At 33.5% G+C, this 27117-nt stretch overlaps 1 protein-coding gene across 4 annotated transcripts in view; it reads left to right on the forward strand.

The window, feature by feature from the left end:
- PCDH11X (protocadherin 11 X-linked) overlaps window positions 1-27117 on the forward strand; it is a 670304-nt gene that overhangs the window by 72092 nt on the left and 571095 nt on the right. The window contains exon 5 of one of the 4 annotated variants that reach the window (XM_072334235.1): window positions 5608-11724. The exons of the other annotated variants lie outside the window; for them this stretch is intronic. Coding sequence (XP_072190336.1) covers window positions 5608-5613 — 6 coding nt within the window. The 3' untranslated portion in view covers window positions 5614-11724. Of the gene's footprint in view, window positions 1-5607; window positions 11725-27117 lie in introns of those variants that run through there. 4 annotated transcript variants of the gene reach the window in all.

A 27117-nucleotide genomic window follows, 5' to 3' on the forward strand; every position in this document is an offset into this window, starting at 1 on the left:
TTTTCAGTGAAAACTGTTTCTTAGTCAAATTTTAATTGATCAATCAATAATTAAATATTTCAGAAGAGCCTATTATTCATATTGCATTTCAATACAATTTTTTGGGGAACAAATCTTCAGCAAGACTAAGTCTGTTAGACTTTTTGCTCAGTTGAGGTTTTAAATTTTCTTTGAGTTTTATTTTATGACAGCTACAATGATAACAAAATGTACATGAAAATTGTATGATGGCTTGTTTGTTCTACTTAATTTTTTTTTGTCCCTTAAGGACACATATTTCTGTGGTAGCCCATATAGCTCTGTATTACAAAATGGAGCTTTGAGTTAAGGAAAAAATGATATAATTTTTCATTTTTAAAACAGCAGTAGAAAATATGTGCTTTTTTAGATGTGAATATTATGTACCAAAGGTATTTAAATGTGTTAATTTAAATTGCACATTAGAAAAGTTTCTTGCTAGCTTGTTCATCTGTTATATTTTTCCTAGCAGTGAGGTGGGTGATGCTGTTTTCAGCAACTTGGTAGGTCTGACCTAAGAGTTCTGTAAGCCTGGTCTAAGTGATTTTTCAGTTGAGTACAGGGATTCCAGTATACCTCCTCTGAGCCAAAAACATTCTTCCACTGTCTGCTCAAAAGCACTTTGTAATGCACTAATTCTACTAACAAAGAAGTTAAGCTCACGGCACACTAGATTTTTATGAACTCAGTTCTTCCATCAGAAGGGGCATTTATAGAAGGATGGAAAATGATTATCTTCTACAGAAGTCTCTTGGGAAAAGATGTTTTCTTTTAGCTGTGCCTTAGAAGTCACTGATAGGGGTTTCCTGTCACTGAGAGAAGAACAGAACAGACTTTGTGTTTGTTTATTTTTAAATACTCATTACCTGATATAACTGTACCAGAAATCATATTAGTTTGGTGTTCAGAATATAATCAGAAGGTTAATATTATTTTAATACAGAAGTGATCACATTGTTGGAGAAATTACAACTACTCTAAGACACTGGCCCTTTTCGCTGGTTGGAAAACAACATTTGCCTTTACACATGACTTAATTGTATCTAATTGTAAAAAGTAATAAAATATTAATGCATTTATTTATATAAATTGGCAAGAAAGGCCATTTGAGTTTAATCCTTTGTGTTGGACTTTGATCATAATGATATGATTGTATTTTATGATAAGCAAAGCAAAAAAAAATTTTTTCTCTCTCTCTCTTTTTTTTTTTTTTTTTTTTTTTTTTTTTTTTAAATGAGTCTTACTCCTAACCTGTTTTTAGTACATTATAATCTGTGTAGTTCTATCTCCTGTGAGGCTGCAGACTCAGGACAGACTAACTTAGAGTTGTCACTGTTAGCTAGTAAAGAGACGGAACACAATAAACTTCTTCCCCAGTCTTTTGGATGTTATGTTACCCTCTATTCCTCCAACCTTTTAGACAACTGGGATCCTTGTGGTTAATGATACTTTCATGCTGTGCACTCTCTGCATGTTCAGAAAATGCAGGACAGCAAGGAGAAGCGTGATAATTTTTGGTTAAAAAGGCGAGTGAGAGCTAGTTTGAGAAATGAATGTAAGAAGAATGTCTGGTGTGAGAAACATTGTTTTACTGTAATAATTACTGTCATACTTCCCTATTACAAACCAAAACATCTCTGAAGGAGAAGACAAAAGATTATGTGTGCTGTGAATTTATTTATTTTCATTTTCAGTTGGTTATTGATATTAACAGGCCACACATCTCAATAGCTCTTTGTCTATGCAAGACTGTTTTACTGTTCAGTAGACTGTTCTACTCAGACATTTGAAATACTGATTTAAAGATAAAAAGTTTGAAGCTTTAAATCAGAATGATTTCAAAGGTCTTTAAATAAATAAATATTTATTCTGTTAAATTTTTTGAAGTGGTGTATAAAATGACAAAGTCATTATAACAATTGTACTCAAAAAAACTGCAAAAGAGAATGAACAGAATTTTCTAGTAAAAAGCTGGAAGTATGTCTCTGTGGACTATGTGGGCAGATAAATACAGCAACAGCTCAAAGTTTTATGGGACAGGAATGAGTAGCAGCTGAGGATACACTGGATTGTCGACTGCAGGAAGCTGAAGACGGAAATGTGTGGTGCTAATAGAATGCAAGGAAGAAGAGAGAATAAGCTCTGATTCTTCTGTGTGAGAAGGGGTAATGGAAAAAGATATTAATACTATTTTGAAGCCGCACGTTAGGAATTAATAATAGTGAGAGTAAATTGGTACCTTCAGAATAGCATACTTTCCTTTGGCATGCTGTAGATGTATTATGGAAGTTTTATCATATGATAAACTGTGAAGGGGCTTCTTATTCATAATATGTTTTTTTGTTTGTTTGTTTGATTGGTTTTTTTAAAGACAGACATATAAAATCAAGCTAACTTCCAGTGTCTTCAGATTTTCTTTGCTTCTGCAGTTATGGTTCTCTTAGAAGAATGTATTTCTTTGGAGAAGAACATACACTATGTTTACAGCTTGTCTGTCCACAAGCTTTGTAAAAACTGAATTGCTTTTGACATTTACCTTAGCGAGTGAAGGCTGTATGAAGTATATACTTTCAAAAATCTTTTTTTTTTTTTTTTTTTTTTTTTTTTTTAATTTGCATTGGAAAGTTGAAAAAGGTGTTTTTGTTTTTCCAATCCATTATTCATGTAGTGTGTAACACAAATTTTAAAATCTGAAATCTTTGCTCAGGTGTTTCAAACAACATTCAGACAATTCAAATGCCTGTCTGGGCATCAACCTATCTAATCAAAACATTCATAATTATAGTATACAATGTTACCTCTGTCAGCTGGATTCTAAGAAACTACTGCTGCAAAGTTTGATTAAAACTTCACCTATCCTCCTTCTTCTTGTCTCTTTCTTTCAGTTGATGCTATTTGTGACATAAGTTCATTTGAAAACACTTTACTGCACACTATAGGAACAGTATGAATATCCTAAAATAAACAGCTATTGACTGAGGAAGGGTCTCATCAGCTTTTTTATTATCATGTTAAGTTTTATCTAGCCATTTGTTAGTAAAAAGTATGACTTGCATCAAAGCAGTGATGTCAGGACTTGATTTAGTTTCAGCCCACTTCTTCAGCTGGTACGGCTGGAATATATAGTCATTCTCTGAACTGCTTGAATATATATATGAACACGTTGTTTGAATGACAAATACATAATCATGCTCTGTTTCTGTACTTGGTGGTGGTTATGCTTGCTTTGCAGTGGACTCCCATCCATATGTTAACATTTCCACTGCTAGTACACTATGCCATCTTCAAAAAAAAACTGTGGGAATGAATAGGTATGAAGATTGATTTTCTCATACTTACAACGGTAAAGCTTCATTAATTGATTTATTTGCAAGAATTCTATCATTTGTGAATGTACCTGTGTGCATGAATGGAGATTTCATATAATACTGTGTGATCTCTGCTGAATTTGTTTGTGGGAATATTAGAGATTAGAAAATTAGAGATAGACAATAAATTTATATTAAAAAGCAGACTTCATTTACAGTATGTTGCCTTTTTGGGGCCTACTTTCTCATTACCAACTACTTACACAAGCTTACAGTTATGATACATATGGGTTTCTGTTCCTGATTTGAAATGTGGTGAAATACCATTGTTGTTTTCCACTCAATATGAGAGCAGGGTGCTTAGAATGCAAATTAAAAGAACATTGCACTTTCCTGAAACGTGAAGCTCTGAAAACTCATATAATATTCAAATCTTTAGATGCATGATTTATTTTTTTGAGTAATAAGTGAGAGTAGTGAGTTTAATCCAGTGTCCTGCAATCATCAATAGGCAATTCTCAAGTTTCTGATATGTGAAAGGGTGTATAGGTAATGCTGTTTTTTACATTGACATGTACAGAGTAAATTACACTTGAGGAACATTTTCTTCTAAATGTCAGATAAATATCTGTTGGTATAACCCTTCCCAAAAGCTGTCTCAGAAGTGGTTACTGCAACTCTGACTATTCTTGTTATTTTCTCTTAATTTTCTAGGTGGTAATTTTGCTGGTAATTCTGGTGTGATTCTGTGTATGTACATTTCAGTAAGAACTGAAATTCATATCTGGACAAAAAAGATGTTACTGAAGGATAAGTGAAATTTGCAAACTCTTATGTTAGTGAGCAGCTAATTAGACATGTAGTACTACTAAAGCAAAACCGGTCGAGGAAATGTTTTTCCTCAGTGGAATTCTTTGTGGAAAGAAAAGTCGATTTTTATTTTATAGATATGTTTTTTACTGAAAAAAACATAGGGAAGGAAGGAAGTCTGGAATTCATACTCTGCACTTCATAGTAGAAAACAAATACCAATCACAAGCGAAAAGAAGAAAAAGAAAAAAAAAAAAGAAATTCAATTGTCTTTTAGGAAGAAAAAAACTGGAACAATTTTGAATGTGACTTTTAAGTAGAATCATAAAAACTCTGAATAGTCAAGGTTGGAAAAGACCTCCAAAATAATTCAGTCCAACCATCCACCTACCACCAATATTTCCTCACTAAAACATGTCCCTTTTTACAGTATCTAAATGTTTCTTGAACAGTAAAAACTATTATGAAGAAAACAAAGGTTTTGTTTTGTTTTGTTTCATTTTGTTTTATCCCAGTAAAACTATTTGGCTGAGTTTGTACTGAAGTTGGTAGGCAAAGTTTCAGCATCTACATTTGGTGATTGTTTTTTAGGCTAGAATGGCATTCAACTCTCTATCCAATAGCAGCATGTTTTTTGGACAGTAGCAGTATAAATACATATGATTTTCCCTAGACATTAAGCATGTTTCAACTTTCATGGTGGAGCTGAAATGTTTACTCTTTTTCTCCTCAATTCCTTTTTTTTTTTTTTTTTTTTTTTTTAAATAGAAACCTATGGCTACCATCCATTGTCAACAATGAAATCTGAATTATCTTTAGTTTAATTTTCACACTATTTCTTTTCCTATTTTCTCACTGAAGGTATTACACTCTGATCTTCGGTTGATAGTAGTTTCTCAACCAGTGAGTGGCTAGTGTCTTGGTGACTGCTATTGATAGTGGGTTTTTTTTCTGTGAAATAATTGATCTGAATGACTTTGTTTCAGTGAATTTTCAAGACTAACTCTGATAATAAATACAACTTAAAATAGCAAAATAACTCTTCAAAATATTTTATGCTCTTAGGAACTATGCTCTTGAATGAAGACTACTAAAACCCTGTAGAATGTATTTTAGGTTGTATGGTAGTTTTCTAATAGCTGTATGCTTAATACAGCACTTGGAGTTTTGAGCTGATAAAGAAAAAAATATTAAAAAACCTAAAATAATATACATAGAAACCATTCATGTGTCTCCCCTTTTAACACTTCTGTTGTATGTATGTAAATATGTGCAGGTCTTTCTGTATATATAGAGACCTGCAAACACTCAGCGCTCACCAAAGGTGGGTGGTTACTTAGAAATGCGATGGTTCAGTACTTCTCAAACTATATAGTGGTTGACATGGTTGAAAGTTGGAAGCAAACTTAACAATATATGGGGAAAATTATGTAGGAAAGGGCTTTTCTCATGCTGTTTCTCTGTTTGCCAGCTCTGAACGTCATCGCATCTGATGTTATATTCTGAAGTCGTACGTGTACACATTGATGTTAAGCCAGCAAACATGAAAACAAGGAAATAGCACGAGAAAGCCCTTTGTCCTCTCTCTGATTGCCGAAGAAATTTATCGTCTGATCTCCAGAGGGGTTTGGAAGTGACGATGAACTGTTCAAGCTGCCCTACTGAAAGGTATCAAGGGCAAGAATTTTTTAAAAGGAAAATACAAAAAAAATTTAGTACGTTGTGTTATAGTGTTCTATAATGTAGTTTTGCTAAGAAAAAGTAATGTGACCCATCATTCATCGCAGTTGGCGATTATGGTAAATCTGTTGTTTTCTAATTTTGCTTGTAACCAACTTCTTGTCCCAGATTTTTTCCTTATTTATTTTGGCCGAAACAAGTAGAAGTTTTGATTATATAAGTATAATAAAAGGGAGCAATAAATTTTATTTATACATTGAAAGGAGAATGTAAAGTTCTTTATACTCCCTGCATTAAAAAGAAAAATAAATTGTTGTCACGTATAGCATTGTTACACATATTAAGAATAAAGTGTTATTTATATCTAGTCCATAATATTTTTAAAGATAATATTGCTGCTATGGATCGTAAATGGAATTGATCAAATCACTGCTTTCTCATTTTATAGGCACAATAGCACTTGTGAACAGTAACATTTTGTAATAAATGATCACGTTTTAAAAAACTCAAAAATATTCACTTCCTAAAATAGAATCTAATTTGCATCTTGCTTGTTGAAATCTAGATAACACATCACAGGTGCTATACACCTAGTCTTCTGAAATACTTTTTTTTTTTTTTTTTAATAAAACATCACAGATCCAGTGTCTTACTTTCCACTGTGATAAAATAGTATGATAAATATATTTTGGAACCTATAATTTTTTGCACTGTTACCCAACATATGGGGAAAATATGGCCTTCTGTTTTTCATTTCTCCCACAATTCTTATTACCATTCTTATTTTAATTTAAATTTGTGTACATCATGTTTTTTTATTTAGTATGACTCATTTAACAAATACAGTTTGAGTATCGATTGGTTTGCAGCCTGGTTGCAAGTTCCTGTATATTTTAAAGAATAATACTTAATATGTATCATCTATAATATTAGCATTTCACGTGCAATAGAAAATCTCTTAGTAAGCAAAGGAGTATAAAGAACCCTGTTCTTATATGAAGACATGTAATATTAGTTTGCTAGAGTAAAATAAGTAACACTTCTAACTCAGATATATACAATATATATAACTTTCTTTTAAAGAAAAAGTTATTAATGATTGATCGATTAGACTACAACGTGACATTCTTACACCTTCCTGTATGTTTGATGTAAAGATATTTATAGGCTTGTACTTAATATTCACGTTGCCTCAGTTCTTAGACTGCAGAATGTCTGCCATGACTGTTGCCTGTAGTATTCTCCACATTGCTATCTGGCTCTTTCAAAAATGTGTATTTGGCTATTTGATCTGTAAAATAAATTCTATTAATAATTAAGTACGTATTGTAATTTAGCATATTGTATTGCATAATTATAGCTATGACTGTTACAGGAAAAATTTCCTTTCTATAATGAGGTGATTTTCTTGGAAAGATGTTTATGTATCTGTAAAACAGTTTTGCTGTTTCTATTTACCATACCCTTGCAGCATTTATGATTCAAATTAAAGAACACATTCAGTGGTTAGACATACAGTAATGATATTTATTGATTCAATGCCACAACTTAACCAGTTGTTTTGGTTTTATACTCCATTCCAGACATAGTAAAAAAGTTTTTTCAAGAAGTATTGTTCAGTATAACTAAGGATGGGTACTGCCTATTTATTTATTTATTTATACAGTTGTTTGCTTAGGTGCCTCATAGTTGGGTGATGGGAAGCATGCAGGGATATTTGTTAAGAGTTATTAACCTTTGGCCTAGTGGAGTTGTTCAATAGGAAAACAGTAGGATTTCACGGACTTATTTACTATGTTTTTTTATTGAATCTTTGGATTTCTGTTCTTGCAGCAGTTAGGTTTGATATACTTGATGAGAAAGCTTGTACATGTAAAATTCATGTTTGGTTAGGAGAAAAAACACCAAATAATAGGAATGCTTATATTGAGATTTTTTTTTTATTATTTTTTTTTTTTTTTTAATTGAGGAATAATGAGCTGAGGTACTGGACTTGGTTCATCTACATGCTAGAGGGTGGCATGCCCTCTATAAGTGCCTACTTTTTACAGTGAGTGTGAAATGAACCTTTGATAACTTGTGCTTGCAGTTTCTTGAGATGAATGTTGATTGTTTGTGAGAAAAATACTTCTCAGGAGACTCCTGTTTCTTATTCTTTTAGCCAAGCTGAAGATCTACCATTTTCCTGGCATTTCATTGGTCATATCATTCTATTCTAGAAGAATCTAGTCTGATTTTTAACCTTAGAAAAGACACATGTATGAAATAGAGGCTCATCAGCTGGTTGGTTCTCTCATGAGCTAGTTCAGCCAAATATGATAACCCTTCAAATGCACTATTGGAAAAACCAGCAACTTCTTAAGAAGTTCTGTTTCATATGTTACTCTGTTTCCATTTTTGTTTTCTTATGTCTAAATATCACTTTTTAAAGACTGGTTCTTTCATAGGCTGGTATAAGACTTGTACGAGAGCTTATTACCTTCCGATGATTAAGTGTGTTCATGACAGTCTTGTGGAAGCCTGATGTGAACTTACCAAATGTGTATATGTGCTGAATATTTATTTCTACACATTTACAAAAGGTAAAGGATAAGTGGAGGTCAGTCAAAAAATTCTGTACTTTGATTTTTTAATGAATATTAGAATCCTGAATCAAAGCGAGGCCTACTTCAGTGTGGAATATAATGTCTTTCTTGTGCTTTCACCCAAATAAATGATTTTTCTGACTGCATGGAAGTCAGGGTAAATTAAGAGCAAGAATTACTGAGCTTCAAAATGCTGCTTTGGAACTTGAAAATTCATTATATTTTTCTTGGAAATATCAGTCACACTTTCTATGTTATTTTCTTGTGATTTAGACCATAATGATTACTACTCACTATCATCTCAGTAAACTTATTTAGAGATTTGTCCTTTTGTTTGTTGCACATCTTGTCACCAGTGCAGAAAGATCTGTGCCTATAGAAGTCCTAGAGTTTGTTTTTTGTTATTTACACTGCAGTGTCTGGCTTAGCATAGAGAATAGTTCATTATTTGTTGACAGTTTTACAGTGTGCATTAGTTGCTTCACAGCTTTTAGCCCTGCAATGTCAGCAGCCAAAGATGGCTCTCATATTTGCCATTCTGCATCCTGTGTCATATTGTCAATGCCTGAATTTCATATGAATATGTGTCTACCAAAGCTTAGTGCCACTTGATCTCAAACACCCTAATGTCAAATGGGTCTCTTCGAAGAAAAACTATGGCACACAACCTGCAGTTATATGAAAGCTGCCTATCGTATCAGAAAAAAATGTTGGACTTTGGCGGATATCTCTATATCCTTCTGAATCTCGTTGAATACTGCTAAAAGGCAGTAGGGTTCTGTCAAAAATGAAACAGTTTGTGATGTAAACAGAATTATTTTTTTAACTTAAACTGTAAAGCAGTTTGTTTCTTTGCTGTCATTGTTACACATTTTTACTGATTTCCTGTTTTATCACAGTGCAAATACTTATGACATAGCCAGATGTTAAGTATTATTTGTAAAATCTTTTTAACAAGACTTTTTGAGTATATGTTTTTTATTTCTTATTGAATTATCAAGCACTGTTTCTTTTATGTCTTAATGATCTATTTCTAAAATAAATTTTGTTTAAATTTTATATTTATATATCTTTTGGAGAAGCACTGTTTTTAAACACACCTTCGATTTCTCGTTTGGCAGTGCATGCACACTGTCAGTTCTATATATATGCCAATGTTTTTTTACAGTGGTTAGAATCTATAATTATTAAACTAAATTTACCACGCAAAGATTACTAGCAAGCATATTCCTTACCAGTACATACATTTTGTCTGCATTTTCTTCAACTACATGTGGTCTAAGTAGGACTTTCCAAGAGCTGCACATCCGCTAAGAATGTTTACATATATGTGTGTTTATATAGTGTTCAGAGAGAGATATATAGTTTGTCTTTACATATATATACGTCTGTGTATGTATGTATTTTCTGTGCATGTGTATGTAAAGAGAGCATGAGGGTGAATGAATGCACATATATCTCATGTTCAGTTAGCACACTTTACAGGCAATATATTACATAGAAAAAACTGTACCTATATGCCTGTCCCAGTACACAGTATATCTTGCTATGAAGGATAGTCAAGCACTAGGATTTCACTTTACACAGTATTTTGAAGTTTGTCTTCCCTTTGAGAGTGTACTGTGTTCTAACTGTATTAGAAAGTGACTCTTGATAACTTGGAGCTAATGATACAATATAAGAAACACAGTTCCGAGTTTCTGTTTTCTTCAAGTATCTCACTTTTACACATTCCAGTACTGAATTGTAGAAAATCTCTCTTGCTATTCTGAATTAATATATTTTTCTGTTGTATAGATTCTCTTAAATCTTGCCACTGAAAATATCATGAAAATTATGCATCTGTATTTTCTCCAATGTAAAAATCTGCCTCTGCAGATTTCATACAGAGACATGTAAATCAAATTCAGTTATTTAAATTAAAATAGATTGATATTAAATAATTGTGTTACCATGAATTTTTCAGGAGTATTTCTTCCTTCAGCAATCTTTTAAACAGCCTTTATTCATTTGTATTTATTATTTATTTATCTTTAAATTGAAGTTGTTCATTAAAGCTCAGTCAACCTATTTCCAATAAAAGCTAAATGATTATTATCAAAGATTTGAGGTTTGATTTCCCATTACTGAAGAGCACCTAAGAGTTATCAACCAAATTTCGGTCCTTTTTATGTTTTTCATCTTTGTTCTCCTATAAGATGTTGATGGTTGTCAAAAGGATGAACTTACCTCTGCTTATGTACCAGGCTGTGATGTTGTCTGTCTTTGTTAATGATCTGATCACCTGATCATCTGATTTGACGTGAAACATCTTTCTTCAAAAATATTTCTTTCTTTTTAGTGTCTGGCAGCTCAAAAACTCCCCTTTAATCTGGGTGCATAAATCACAAATAAGTTTCAGGCATGTAGATAACTTCACTCTGAAACAGTCAACAAGCATACCTTTCCTAGATCCTCATCTAAATCATTGATGGGTTGATCCATCCTTGCTTCCTGACTTCTTTCTCTCCAGCCTCCTCCCTGCAAGACAAGGACAGATGATGCTAGAGTGCACATATATTTCAGATAAGCAAATGAGCAACAAACAGATGTACTTCACACTTTGAACTTTTAAAGTACTTGAGTGACTAGAAGATGTGTTTTCCTGAATACTTCTACTACTTGGACATACTTTATGGGGAAAAGCAATGTGGGGAAAGAAAACCTTCTATTCTCACCAAGTAGCGAGTATCACAGATTCTAACTGTTAATTTGTATTAAATAACACTTTAATTAAAATTAAATCCAAAATAACAGTTAACTATTTTCTGGCAAAAGTGAAACTTGGGAAGTAATTTTTATAGAAAGTGGGAATAAATCAGAATACTTTGTTAATTCTCAAGAGTTATGTTATGTCATTGTATGTATACCAAAATTTCAACTTCTTTGATCGAATTGTGATAGAATGTTTGAATTGAAGTTAAGAAGACATATTGGTTTTCATACATGTGGTAGAGTGGGTTGTTTTTTTTTGTGAAGAGTGTTCACAATCGCTTTTATATTTTCAAATCACTTTTGATAAGGTGATTCATAGAATCTTAACTGTGAAGAAACAGGAAAGCATTACAGAAAGCATCTGAAAGAAACTAATAGACTATAGTAATAGTATTGCTTCTTGCACCTTAGTTAACTGAAAATAATACCTGAAAAATACCCTTGCCTCAGCTATTTAATGCTGTATATCTTTTGATCTGTCTGCCATAATGAGGTCCATATAGAGAAAATCATGATCAGGACCTAAACATCATGAGGATAGAAAAGGTTGAGAAAAATAAAAGTATTAGTGTATTAAAAAAAAAAAAAAAAAAAAAAAAAAGTGATAAGATAGCTCTATCAGTTTGTGATGTTCCACATATGAGATCTTTGTGCCACATTCTGACACATATCACAGTATCACAGTATCATGCGAGTTGGAAGGGACCTTAGAGATCATTGAGTCCAACTCCTGGGATTCGAGCCTTCTGTGTAGCAGAGCGGCGCTTCTACCGCTTGCGCCTCAGGGGGGATTTGAACCTCGGGCCTCAGGTGTTGCAAGCAGCACTTCTACCACTGCGTCACCGGGGCACACATATGAACAGACTTCCTTAATTGTTTTAATGGGGAATTTTAGATAAGAGGAGTGGAATGTTACCTTCTAACTTGAAATCTATGAGAACATATAGATTTGTGTTCACACATGATTTTAACATTTGATTTGTGTCAGGCTTACTGTGTGATTTGAAATTAAGATATCTGTATTGTATTATATGACCCATTTTTATTGATTTCTAGAAATGTTCTTTCCCACCCATGAAAAATTAATGTATTTCAAACTGAAAGTGAAAAAGTGATGGAACATAGACTTGAATATTGTATAGTACAGACTACAGTTATTTTAACAGGATGGAACTATCTCGTTGTTAACGATATTACAAAAAATATAAATAGTTGTATGTCTTATCTTTCTTTTTTAATTTACTTAAATTATAGTTAATATGAAAAAGAAATATACGAAAGAAAGTAACATACTGTAGTAATAATATTAATTATTGTATCTGCCTTCTTTCTTAGTTGTATTTCATTTCTTGAAATGTATTTTGTAAAAGTAAAAACAGATTCTTAACCAGTTATATAAATGTATAGGTATACGTATTTAGAATCATAACATACTGTAAATTGTAAGCATTTTCTATCTTCTGTTTCAAAAGCATCTGTTTTTGGGGATTCAACAGATACAATATATCAGTAGATCAAACTGAAGCTGTGAAAATGTTTTTTGGTCTAGAGTAAGTATATTTCTGAAGAAATCTTCAAGAGAAGAGAAAAATATTGGGTTATGTTCTCAAGCTTAACAGAAGGGAGACAGTGACTTCTACAGCCTGCTGAGATTTTGATTGCTATTGATTTCAAAGTTAGAATCCCGAACCACTGCAGATTATGGGAGAAATCTCTCTCCCAACTCATGCTAAACTCAGAACTCAGAAGGAGCTGCAGCTGAGAGTTGCTGCTGCTTGTAAAGGTATGTCTGAGACTGTTATTATTAGCAGTAATCAGCATTGCTGTATTTACTGTCTTACAGTTCATGTGGAGTCAGCTAGATCTACAATATTTTTAGAACTGAGTGGGAACAATGGTTTTATGAGAGACCCTACTGGAAAACTCTACTTTCCTCCCTCAAAATACATTCAGCTAATCTTCCAAATACAAATATCTAATATTTTTCAGGGGTATGTCCCATAAGACATGCTGAAGTAAGAGTTTATGTGAGCATTATTCCTCACACAAAATATTTACCCTATTAACTCCATTTTTTCACATTATAGAACTATGGAAGCTTATATGCCTACACACAAAAGTGAGGTATTTGATAATTTTGCATGTCTAATTTCCCTGTCCAAAAGTATCCGGAGATATTTCTTGCTCAAAGTTTGGCAAATATTGACTGCTAAGCTCTGGACCTCATTCAGTCTACCCCTGACTAATTGCAAGGGTGGAGATTCCTGAACCTTTCTGAAACACTAAGTCCTATTTGACTACTTCTCATGGCAAAAAGTGTTTTGTTATCTTAATTGGAATTTCTCTTGATGTGTTTAAGTTCTACTGAAAGAGCATGCAGCTATTTTAGAGATAGATAGGAAGTACTTGAGTACCAGTAAAACTTTTTCAGGGCCCTTAGAGACAATCCATCAAAATCTGTTTTGAACAGGAGAAGTCATTAAAGCCAATCACAATCATTCATTTTCTTTGAAATGTATCTCCTTTTTTTTCTTTGACAAAGATGTACATTGTATCCCAGGAACTGTACATGCTCAACTGTACTTTGCTTCTATTGTGAAACAAGAAGCTTGCTTTCCCTGGTTTCATGGTTGAAAATGCCTAAGTGGGATGAGGATGAGGCCTAATGAGGCCATCATATGTTTAGGTGACCTTTCTTTCACATTCCTTCCAGTTTCAAAAACTGCTTCATTCTGAATGAAAAAACTGTAGACCTTCATGTCAGGAAGATGCAAAATAAGTTGGTTCCTTACTTACAATCTAACTTCTGTCTGTAGCTCTGCCATTGTCTTCACTTTTAGATACTGAGCCATCTTTAACTGTCTCACAGTGCTTCACCAAAGTTGTCTTCCATCTTCGTGTCTTTCTTATGTAGTGTATATTGTATTATGTTGCCACTCTTAGTATAATGATGACACATTTTGTCATCCCTTATTAGGGCTAATGCAGAATGTATGTACACACACAAATTTTATATTAATGCTGTAAACTCTGCTTGTGAGAATTGGGCTCCTTGCCATTATTTTCAAGAAAGTACTTTCTCCCGTTTCTATCCTATTTCTGAGATTCTACTTCATCCAGGAAATGGTATTTAGTATCAAAGAATACTAAATACACTCTATGAGTCTTTTGGAGTTTTACCTTATCATACCTTATCATACCTTAGGATAGCATAAAATTATCCCGAAAGAACACAGCATCCCATTTTACAAAAATACATTGAAATGTTGAAGTTATTTCACTAACAGGATTTTTTTATTTGTATGGCCGTTTACTGCGATTACATTTTCTGACATCCAGAGGGATATTTTCTCTTCTGGGCTTCAAATTTCATATATTTTTCAGTTACATATATGGTTCAGGACAAAAATACAAGACTAAGAACAACCACCAGCCCCTAAGCCTTTTCCAGAATTCTCTAAAATTAATATACTTCTATGTCAATTCAAAATTTCAGTGTTTCTGGACCATCAAGACATGTAAATGTTTTAGTAGAACTCAGAATCTCATCTGTTTTTATTGATAAATGCCAAATGAATTTAATGTACTTATATTTGAAATACGTTGATTCATATGCATTTTCAGAGTACAGTCCAATGAAACACTGTTTTTTGCTTGCTTGTGTCAGTCACCAACTTTTATGTATGTTTCTAATTTATAAAAATGTTGAAAGTTTTCATTTGAATTCCATCTAGTTCTACTAGTATAAACATTGGTAAATTGACATACAATCATTTCTTTGCTGATAAAAAAGTGGATCAAGCCTTTTCAAAATCTTGTCATGAAGGGTGAATGTTAAAAGCAGAGAGACAGAGTAGCACATTCAGTTTGAAGGGCAATTGGAAAAAGAAAACTTAATTGGAGGGGGAAATATTCTATTGATAAGTTCTGTACATGAGACATGCAGTGGTGCAATTACATGTTCTCAAACAGCTACCAAGAATTATTTATTAGTTACAGTATTTTGGCTTTGAAACACTAAACATGGATAAGACAGCACATGCTCAGTTGTGTAAGGGTTCCAACATCTGTCCTGAAAATCCTCTTACAGAAAGTCCTTCTGGAATTAGAAAATGACATTGTGAGTTCTGAAATGGATATGAAAGAAAAAATGAGTGTTGGAGGGAACTGGAAGGAAATATTTCATTATGTCATTGCCCCCTTTTAATACATTAGCTGCTTGAACTGTTTGTTTTTATGATTCCAGATGGTAACAGGATTCATACAAAAGAATAAAATGAAATAGAACAAATCAAATGCTTGGCTGCTGTTCAGGAGCAGCTAAGGCTAAGCTTTATTAAATTCACATGAGGGCATGATAACTGTGGAATTTCACAGAGTGAACTGTAGTAATCTTAATCATGAAGAACATCATTCTTCTTGAGATAAATGGGAGAATGTGTTTACCATTAAAAAAAGCTCTTTTGAAGTTTTATTTTCAGAAATGCACCACAAGCAATAGCAACATGCACAATCTATTTTTACATATCAAATATTATAAGAATTTGTTCATTCTCAGCGACAAATTAGAGAATTCTGCAAGCAAGTTAATGTTCTGTACTCTGTCATAAAAAGCCACAGGGATAAGTGTATTTATATTAAAAGGGGAAAAATATTAGATTTTAAAATTATTATAGACATATTAGGAAAGGAAAAAGTACAAAGCTGACTAAAGCAAACTTATATATATATATATATATATATATATATATTTTTTTTTTTTTTTTTTTCAGGATATAATTCACATTGTTGCTGCCTTTTTGTTGGGAATATAAATCCTTTTCTATGCCTCTATTGTTGACTTATTGTCTCTAACTCCATGTTTTTCAGACACCTGTTTTGTCACTTGTAAATATTTAGAGCAAAAATGACTGTTTCTTATGTTATTTTTTTAGTTATTTTTTTACATTGAAGCTCTAAAATGTAAAATATTTTCCTCACAAGCCTTAAAATACTTTTCTTGCCAATACTTATGGGATGTATTTTGTTAAATTCTCCATTCAAAGATTACTCAAATTTTATTTTGTATATTGTGTTCCTGTATCTAAAAGAAGGAAAGACAATAGTTGAGTGCAGGGCAAATTTATACTGAGCATCCAGATCTGTTAAGGAGCTATCGAGGGAAAAGCAAGGGAAAGAATAAATCAGAATCTGGTTTTAAATTCTCCTTACATTTCCTTAGCTAGTTAGTCTAGTGTGTTTACAGTGCAATATGTTCTATACTAGATGAAAGGATGATTATAGCTTGAATGGAAATGAATGGAGAAATCTACACAGCACTTCATACCATCTGAGATCCTCAGAGGAATTTTTCTACAGTGGACAGCTAGGTTTATTTTGTAAGCTTTATATCAGTCAGATAATGACACTGAGCCTGCCGTAATAATTTTGTCTTAGTTTCTAGCTGTATTTTTATAAGGTATTTACGCTCTGTTATAAATAAATGTTTAATTTATAGTTTTCCCCCTTTAATGACAAAGAAAAGAAGCCAATAGACAACAGTGTGCTATGGATATGTAAAGTATATATGTAAAGAGATTAGTGTGACAACTGTCACAGCCAAATCTTGGTTACTTAAGTAAAAATTTTAATATACAAAAGTGCAAAAAACTGAACAAGTCCAAATGTGTCAACTGTTTATCTTGCAGAAAGCCCTTAGAAAATGAGGTAAAATACACAGTCTGGGTGCTTGATGAATTCACCAGAGCTCCAAATGCAAAGCTTACTTAAAGTCTACCTTTACTTATTGTGGAAAATAATAGTCTTATTATCTATATAAAAAATAATGGCCAGAAATAAATCCATCATAGTCATAACAGATAGATAACCTTTTCTCCTTCTGGTGCTGACCCAAATAAAAACTCTCAGATTTAATCAGAACTGTTTTTTTCTCTTCCTGTGTCAGTCAAACCCTTCCTCTTGATAATCAGAACAAAATAGGGTTGAGAACACAGAGCTGCTTTTGCCTTATTAAGATGAAAAGATTCTGCCAGGGTTTGATAACATTTGAGATGCAGAGGCTGTTACATGAACATAATGAATATCAAATATATCTGCAAAAAAGACTTTTTGTCAAGATAAAATCCTGATGAAAAATGTCATTTATTCTTTATTTTCCATCAGACAGGTTTAAAGCCTGCAAATCAAGAATGTAAATCTTTATTTAATGAAAGTATTTAGTTTAGCATTATGTGTGCTGAAATATGAGACCTCAGTTCAGTTAGTTCTCATCTCATCCAATAAATCAAAATTAGAAGATGTTCTTCTATATTCAAATACAGAATATTCTATTAATAAATCTGAATTTACCAACAGATGCCAGAATCTTATGGGCAACTCTTTGCAAGCCTTTATTCCAAAGGAATGCTGTAATATTTGGACTAGTTTTAGTATAAATATTTATTCTGCGTATTGTTTCCAGAGGAAAAAGGATCTAAGAAGTCATTTTTAATTTATACACCTCCGTAGTATTAAGCTGGGAGTAGAAATCAGATTGGATGTAATGCATCGGAAGTTGTTGTGCTTCATACAATAGTTCACGAATGTCCTTATTGTATTTGAAGATAGAAGATGAGGGTTATTAGCTTGTTGAATAGCGTTTAATTTGTTTCTCTTTATTTCTGATTTTACTAACAGTACAACACATCTTTGTTAAACGTGTTATTCAAGAATGGATGTGGGAAGCTGGAACAGTATGTTTCAATACTGGTGAAAAAAAAGTACTGCATAGTGGGAGTTTGCAAGTAAATGTATTGTAATCTTCCATGGGGATTGTGGAAGATTGTCTTGTGCTGTTTCCATTCCATGATTTGTATGTGGTTTTAGGCTTTGTATGGATTTTCTTTTTGTAATTGTTTTCTCCTTGGCCATATTGTGGCTGGAGATTGAAAGAAAACAGCAACAACAACAAAAAAGGTCAGAGAAGCCTGATAGTAATTTGGTTTTCAAAAGGAAGAGACCAGTTGATCCAGCTTAAATGTTTACAGCTGGATCAACCAAGAATTAAAGTGGCAAATGCAAACTGCAAAACCATACAGGGAAGCAGTACACAGGCTGTAAGTGAGAAGAATACAATTAGAAGGAAAGGTGAATAAATAGGACATACTATGACAGGTTTTTGAGATGGTATCTTAAAACAGATTGACAACAGTGAAAGTAAATGCCCATCAGAGATAATAGAATAAAACTGATTTTCAGTGCTAATGGTGTTTCTGAAGAGGAGTGGAGTTTTCTTACATGAGTTCTAGTTTGCAGAATTTTAGCAATGGGAAAAACTTCACACAGCAGTATTTCTGCAAAGGGAGTACATTGTCTTCAGATCTCAATAAGACTTCACCAAAGCAATTAACATAGCCCTTAGCCTCATAGATGTGAATGTTCTGAATCTTTTTCTGGAAAAATACTGATAAGTTATGAGGTGATGTTCTCTATTTCTTTTTATTGTCTTTGAGTTACTTAATTCCCTTTTGCAAATAAGAACAGATTGACTGACATACTAGATCAGAAAATAGGTTGTATCATTCCTAGGTACTGCATTTCAGTGAGCTGAGGCACAAGCTTAAGAAAGGGAGAATAAGAATAAAATAAGCAGAGCTTGGAGCTGAATCATTCATTTAGTATTACATAATGTTTGGTGGTGAAGAAATACATCAGAATTTCATTGTGATTTCTTCCAAGTGATAGTGCTTTTCCTTCTGAATGGCTCTAAAGGTAACAGAAATATGTTTATGAAGGATTTAGGTTTAAGGTGAAGGAAGAGAGACACACCTAGAAAGCCATCCACTGCAGCTGTCTTGTATGCCTAGAAAAAGCTGAAATGAGTCACTCTCTGTATCTCTTTTCTCAATTTATTGTAGGAGGAAATTATATGAGCACTTCATTTTCAGATAGCTAAAGATGAATAGGATGATTTCTGAAATGTAACACAAAAATGATTTTAAAATATAGGGCTCAAGAAGCTGAGTAATTTTAGGAGCTATGACTTTTGGTGCAAGAGCCATACATGCTGACTGATAGAAACGGAGGAGGAGATCAAATGATAGATAATCAATGCAAAAATAAGTTTCTAAAGTGAATAGAAGTATTTTATTCAGAAATTTTCATTTCCACTTAATGTAATTTTAGACTGATTATTCCACTATTACTATATTTTTTTTAGAAGTTGTTTATAATATTGCTAAAAGTTACTACATATATGTGAACAAAAATTAAATTATGTAATAATTTTACTCATACTTAAATATGAGTAAATATATAAATATTTTATATGCTAGATTATAACACTGATATTTATTAATTTTTAAATAATTTCTCCTCATTACTTTTGTATGTTCATTTCCATCAGTCTGGTTGACTTTATTTATTTTTTTGCCATAAGCAGCTAAAAGTCCCAGTATTTTCATTATGTTTGTTATTTAAGCATTTAATTTATCAGGATATTTACAAATCTAAAAAGAAGAAAGATTTTGGAGAACATGTTATTAGTAGATCAGCATACACCTCCAGACTGCCAGCACACAGACTGCAATGGATCCCGGTCCATTCCAATAATCCAAAAAACATTCCTTAGTAGACCCATTGTCCTCAGCCAGCATTGATAGTGTAATCACTTTCTTGTTTGCAAAGTTCACAGGTGTCAACTTGTATGTTTTTGTTTCTTTTGATGGCATTTAACCTTTGCAAAAATGTCACTCACTCTGATTTCTGACAGTCATCACTATGAAATTCAGTCAATAAAGCATTGGGCAGTTTTGTGACTTTCTTTGGCAATACATCATTACAAGATAAAGTTCATGTCTTAATATAAGAGAGAAGTCAGAGTCTTTTTGAGGGTTTGTTTTTCCTATACTGCTTTTAGTAACTTGCAGCAAAACATTCTGGGGAAAGTTCAGCTTGTTTTCAGGAAATGTTAGGTGTTTTACTGTAGAAATACTACTATCAAAGTCTAAAAGATGTCTGTGGATTTAAAGAGTTCTCATTACTTTTAGACAATGCCACCAAGACTGCTTTTGGAAAAACTGGACTAATAATAATAGTTAACTGGTATAATAAGTGTGAGATAGGACATAATTTAGATCAGATTCTGCATCCTGTTTCCTTCTCCCACCTTTGGAAGACTGCAGTGTATTTAAATCTTTACATGAAAGTGTAGGAATAGAAACTGGAAATGGAGTAATAGGAAGACATGAAGTGAACACTGTGAAGGGGAAAAATTTTTATCATAATTACTTTATTTAAGTTCTAGAAAGTCCTAAAGCATCACAAGAATCTTTGAAGCAAAATGAACTTACTGCTTTTCGTCGCTTTTGGTGAAGTCCAGAAATTCCAATGTGTGTTGAGCAGTTTTTATGTTGTCACTCCTTTGGAAGAAGTACTGTTTAGGGTGAAAGAAACCTTATGATGTGGGAAAACTGAAATTAATCTCCATTGTAATAAAATTCTGCTTTTTATCAAAAAAGTCTATTATTCTTTTACTGTTGCCAGAGATATACATCCCAAAGCTCAGAAGCTGCCATCCCATGTCACATTAATTAACACTTTTATTGTGATGCCCACAAGGATTTTAAGTCTAATTAGCATCTGACAGCTGAATGATCTTTTCAGCATATATATGGCTCCCGTCATGTCAGCATTTACATGTACTGCAATGGCATGATAAAGCTGCTGATACACTGCAGTGTATTTTCAGACTGGAATCTTCAAACTTGGACCTTCACATGCATGACAGAAGAAATAGAAAGTAAAACTGTATTGTAGTTTAGTTTCTGTTGAGATTATTTGACTTAAAAAAAAAAAAAAAAAAAAAAAAAGAAAAGAAAATATCTTTTAAATTAAAAAAAATGATTTAAAATAACATTAAAAATGAACTTTCATTCATGTTCATTATATCTTAATTTTGATTTCATCAACGCCATATCTTACATTGATTTTAATGGAAAATCAATAAGTACAATTTTTATTTGATGCTCCATTTCTTTTGCTTTATGTTTGTTGGGAGAAATAAGTTACTTTTATTGTATGAATAAAAGTCAAGAAAATACATGCAGTAATGAAAAAATAAATTGATACTCCTTACGGTACTTCTTCCACATGTATATGAATAACTACATGGATATCTCTACCCCTGCTCCCTTCTGTAGCTTTTTTTTTTTTTTTTTTTTTTTTTTTTTTTCCTTTTTTTTTTTTTTTTTTTTCACACGCTTTGAAATCTGTTTGGTAATCACTGCTGCCCTTTCCTTCCATCCTACTTTGCAGTAATAATATGAGCTACAGATTTTTATAGGATAAAAGTTTAGAATCATCTGTCCTTCACTACACTTTCACTTTTTCATTTCTTTATTCAGTGACAAAAAATTGCTATTACTTGATAGGAAAGGATGTATTTATTTGGAGTTTTGCATGAAACAAAGCATCTTTGCATGATCTCAAATACCAAATAGCAAATGACAAGTATATGAAATTAGTAATGAAACTATTTTAATAAGTGAATTATTGAAGTTCAGGATCTAGGGTCATAATCTGCTTTTAGCTCATTCTGTTATCTACTTTCAGAGACTCAAAGCACTGTCACTTGATTATCATAGGGAACGAGTATTCATACTTTACAGTGAATTAGAGGAAGCTACACTTGCTCAGTAGATGAAACTGCTGAGTGTCACAGGTAGAGTATGAGATCATTCCTATTCTTCAGAAAATTGCTCTTCTGTATGTGCTTAAGACAGGCTTTTGAAAGCTGTGCAGGCTAATCATTCTGCTTTGACTAAAGAAGCAGAACCATCTGGGGTAGCAGTGTAAGGTCAATGCACAGAGTTTTACAAAATTCTATCTATCCATTTTCCTTTCAGGTTATCATTAATAAGGTAGGGCGATATGATGCAGGGAGGTTAACTATGAATGCAGGTGTCATTGAAATGGTGAGAATTACTTATGACTCCATTACTGTCACTCTTTCATCTAATATCACATTGATTTAATTTTAAAATAATTACTTCTTCAGTGCTCTCTGCAGTTTAGAGATTCATCCTTTTAGCCATGTGCCAGTCTGGTGTGGAGTATGCTGAGAATTACATGTATCATTTATGGCATTATATCAAACCAGATAATTCTATATGTGTCTGTATAAAGCAGCATTACATGAACTTAGACATAAAATTAAACTCTAATTCTGAAATTGGAAAGTAGAAATTTTGAGTAATCAGAGAGATGTGTCTATACATGTGCATTTATCCCACCCATTGTTAGAAACATTTTTGGTAAAATAAGTTAGAATAATTAGGATTTAAGCTTTCCAGAATAAAGAACATGAAAGCCTTTAGTTTATGTATTTACTGGTACTTAAATTTATTTAATAGATATCTTTTTTTAGTAACAGATTAAACTGGATGAAACTAAGGTTAAACAAGACCTCTCTAGCTTGATAGGAGAGTGAGACTTGATGGATCAGTTACCTTGCTATTTGAAGAGGGAGGGAATTATCAGCATAGGAATGACTATCTGCTTTGTTCCATAATGGAGAGATTACTAAGAAGGAGTGGAAAGAGGGAAAAAAATGACTTCCATTTTGAGAGATGATCAGTATGATGCTGAATTCTGTTCATCATACTCACCAATTGTCTTTCTAATGAGCATTTTGTGGTAAATTTTAAACTTACCTAAAAGGAATTGTTGCTCTAACAAACAAAAAGAACAGGGATTGATTCAAGGTATTGCCTATTATTTTGTATGCTGAAAAATGTGGGAGCAAGATTTAGATAGTTTGGATGATGAGAGATGTTAAATGTAAGATTAGATTTCTTGATCAGTTTTTGAAGAGAACTTGTGCTCTGCATTGCTGAAGAATGTACCCTGTCTTGCGTCCCTTTTTTCATTTTGCAATCTTAAATTTAAGGACATGTTAGAATCAGACAATATGAATTAAGAAGAAACTAGAAATGACTGATCAGTTTATCTACATATGTGGTAAATACACCAATAGAGCAGTGTTCATTTGTGGAACTATCTGTTCAGTCTTAACACCCATACTTTATCATGAATGATCACTGTAGCAGAAATGCTAAATCATGGCTTGAAACAGTGAATGAGCAAATGATAGGAATGCAGGGTTAACCTGGGTGCACTGCATGCACCTGAATGATCAGAAGTGGTGGATCCTGGCTCCATCGCTTCCCAGACCTCATTTAAGGGTTGGCAGTGGATTTAAGGGAGCGTTCCTGGAGGTCTCTGTGACCTGAGGCCTTCAGATGGTAAGCAGCTTTTTTCCTTTATTTCTGTGCCTTCAGCTTTTCCATTTCAGCAAATCCTTACTTGCAGTAGCCTAGGACTTGGCTACTCTGCTATCAGTGCTGTGCTTTCTATCGTGTTCCAATCACCAACCCATTCACAGAAGAATCATAGAATCATAGAATCATAGAATTACTCAGGTTGGAAAAGACCTTGAAGATCATCAAGTCCAACCGCAGCCTAACCAGTAGCCTATCTCTAAAAAAACACCACAACAACAACAAACCTCTGCTAAATCATATCTCTGAGTACCACATCCAAACCACTCTTAAACACATCCAGGGATGGCAATTCAACCACCTCCCTGGGGAGCCCATTCCACTACCTAACCACCCTTTCTGTAAAGAAGTTCTTCCTAATATCCAACCTAAACTTGCCCTGGCGCAACTTGAGGCCATTTCCCCTCGTCCTGTCACTTGTCACTAGTGAGAAGATACCTGCCCCACTCTCACTGTAAGAACCTTTCAGGTACTGGAAGAGAGTGATAAGGTCTCCCCTCAGCCTCCTCTTCCTCAGACTAAACAGCCCCAGCTTCCTTAGCCTCTCCTCATAGGGCTGATTCTCCAAGCCCTTCACGAGCCTCGTTGCCCTTCTCTGGACCTGCTCCAGTACTTCCATATCTTTCTTGTGCTGAGGTGCCCAAAACTGGACACAGTACTCGAGGTGAGGCCTCACCAATGCCGAGTACAGGGGCAGGATGACTTCCTTAGTCCTGCTCACCACACCGTTCTTGATACAAGTCAGGATGCCATTGGCCCTCTTGGCCACCTGGGCACACTGCTGGCTCATATTCAGCCGACTGTCCATCAGCACACCAAGGTCCCTTTTCGTCTGGGAGCTTTCCAGCCACACTTCCCCAGGCCTGTAGGGTTGCCTGGGGTTGTTGTGACCAAAATGCAGGACCCGACACTTGGCCCTGTTGAAACTCATTCCGTTAACCTTGACCCATCGATCAAGTCTATCTAGGTCCCTCTGTAGTGCCCTTCTTCCCTCAGGCAGATCAACACTCCCTCCCATCTTAGTGTTGTCTGCGAACTTACTGAGGGTGCATTCAATCCCCTCATCCAAATCATCAATGAAGATGTTAAACAGAAGCGGCCCAAGCACCGAGCCCTGGGGGACGCCACTTGTGACCGGCCGCAAGAACCTAGCAATAGAATTTTTTTAGGATCAGTGTGTATCCCTACAGTCTGACAAAGTACAGTCATACATTTTCCTAGTTCAGATAGCATAAGAACTCACCATTTGGAAACCACTGGTGTTATTTTGACTACATCTGGAGCGTATTCTGAGGCTTAATAGCCTTCAGTCTCCATTAGCTGTAATATGTATTAAGGACTCTGCAGGCTTTTTGAAAAGGATTTCAGAATAATTCCTATTGTTAAGTTATCCAGTTTTATATAATAGGGATTTGTTACCCCTTTTTTACCCATTATTTAAATGAGGTGTATCACTTGAGAAAGAGCATTCTTAAGTATCCATCAGAAAAATTTTAAGTTGAAGGAGGTTTTGGCAATTAACCCTTGACAATTCAGTTTTGAAAAAAAAACAACAAAACAGTAGTATTAAAATCTACTTTACGATATTTGGACTTGCTAATGAATTCTGCTAACAATCATGTCATCTTAAAAAGTTTCTATTAAATGTATCCTGAAATTCTCCCCAGCTAAGCAAGTGAAGCATATGAAGTCTGAAGTTTTCCTGTTACAATGCTTTCCTTATGTTCAGCTTCTGATAAATCTGTAATCCCCCATTTCCATATTATGCCTCTCTGCATCTAAATGCCTATGTAGTAAGAACTTGAAAATCCTGCAGTCTATACTACATTCACCTGGCTTGAACTAGAAAGGGCTTGTTTAAAACTGTTATGGTAACATTCAAATAAATCCTGATAAAGGATTTACACACAGAGAGAATATGAAACTGTTTCTGTGTTATTGCCCTTCAAAACAGACATCTAGAAACCAAATCAAAGACTTTCTCTTCATTCTTAAACAATACTGGCTCGAATTAACTTAAATATAGAAGCTGTCCTGAGGTAAAACTGCTATAAAAGGGCATATTACTCTCACCACAATGGAAGGTGGATGAAGTCAACCATATGCTGAAACATATTACTGGTCAGGTCTAATTTATCTCAGAATTAAGTGAGAGGGTATTGTTGTCTTTGTTTTGTGGGCTTTTTGTTGTTTAGCTATGTTAGTTTTTTTTTTCCTTAGAACTGCAAGTTCTGATGCAAATGAACTGCTCAAAAGCAAGTTTTTTTTTGTTTGTTTTTCGTTTTTCTGGTTTTTTTTTGTTTTTTTTTGTTTTTTTTGTTTTTTTTTTTTTAATCAGTGAAATCAATTGAAATGTATACCTTAATAATTAGGAAAGCATCAGGAAGACACTTTTGCTAGTGGTTTGCTTGGCATCATTGGTCAGTGTGAGATTTCAATCACACTGATATTTTATGAAGTTTTTAAGCTTTAATGGACTGTAAAATTATGGAGTTCAGTAGTGGTTAATTATGTTTTTCTTTCAGTTTCTTAGAGGAATCAGATGTACAATTTCATCTGGCTAGTAGCTGCTCAACTCTTCTAATTCTTCTAACTGTCCTTCATACTCATAATAAGGATGTAACATGGCCTAGCTCTTTAGTTTGAGTCAAAACAGGGTACCATAAGGAGTAAATCCAATCCAATATTTTATAAATTATCCAGACAATACAGTAACTTATGCTTAGTAAAAATGACAAAACTGATTTCCTTAAATGCTCAAAATGTAGAAAGTAATTTGCATATGTAGATGCTGGTATGCCTTGGTTCTTCACTCATTCTTCTGTAACAGAAGTAAATTAAAAGAAAATGAAGTACTGATTTGACAATGTGTGGACATTAAAAACCATTTACCACCTGTGAAACTGTAGACAATGGTGTATAAATACGAATGTAGTAATTTGGTACATGAAATATCATTGAAGTATAAAGCAATTGAATATATACCTGTGTGACGTGATGTAGGGATCCTGCTTTGGCAGGGGGGTTGGACTCGATGATCTCTAGAGGTCCCTTCCAACCCCTACAATTCTGTGATTCTGTGATATACTAACTTCTAGATTGGGAACGATGATCAAGGAACTGTAACAGGTATGCACTATAAAACATTTCTTTGCAGTAGGCAAAGGTAGCTGGGGGCTCCTTTGTTGAACAGACTGGAAAGAAAATCATCAGACAAAGAAAGGAAGTATGAGTTTTAATTTTATGGCTTGAAGTACTGCAATAAATTCATAAAAAATAAAATAAAAAAAAAGCATAATTTTGAGATGTGCTAATCATAAATAACACAAATAATTCTCAAAACCCACTGAATGTATTAAATAGAATTTTCTTTCTTTTTTTTTTTTTTTTTTTTTCCCCACAAATGTTAAAACTTGTTATTTATTGAAGTGTGCCATTATTTAGGATGAAGTGACAACCAAACAAGGATGGGATCTGAGTCTGTTCTTCCCATTTTCCTATAGGGAATAGAAATTCCTGTGAAGCAGTAATACAAAATTTGGTCATTTGAAAGATCCCAGATGAAAGTCTGAGTCTTTATTCAGACAGCTCTGTCTCTTACATTTCCAGACTTATTTGCACTCATTGTCAGATATCATCTGTCAA

This window comes from Excalfactoria chinensis, chromosome 4, assembly GCF_039878825.1.
Source record: "Excalfactoria chinensis isolate bCotChi1 chromosome 4, bCotChi1.hap2, whole genome shotgun sequence".
Lineage (NCBI taxonomy): Eukaryota > Metazoa > Chordata > Aves > Galliformes > Phasianidae > Excalfactoria > Excalfactoria chinensis.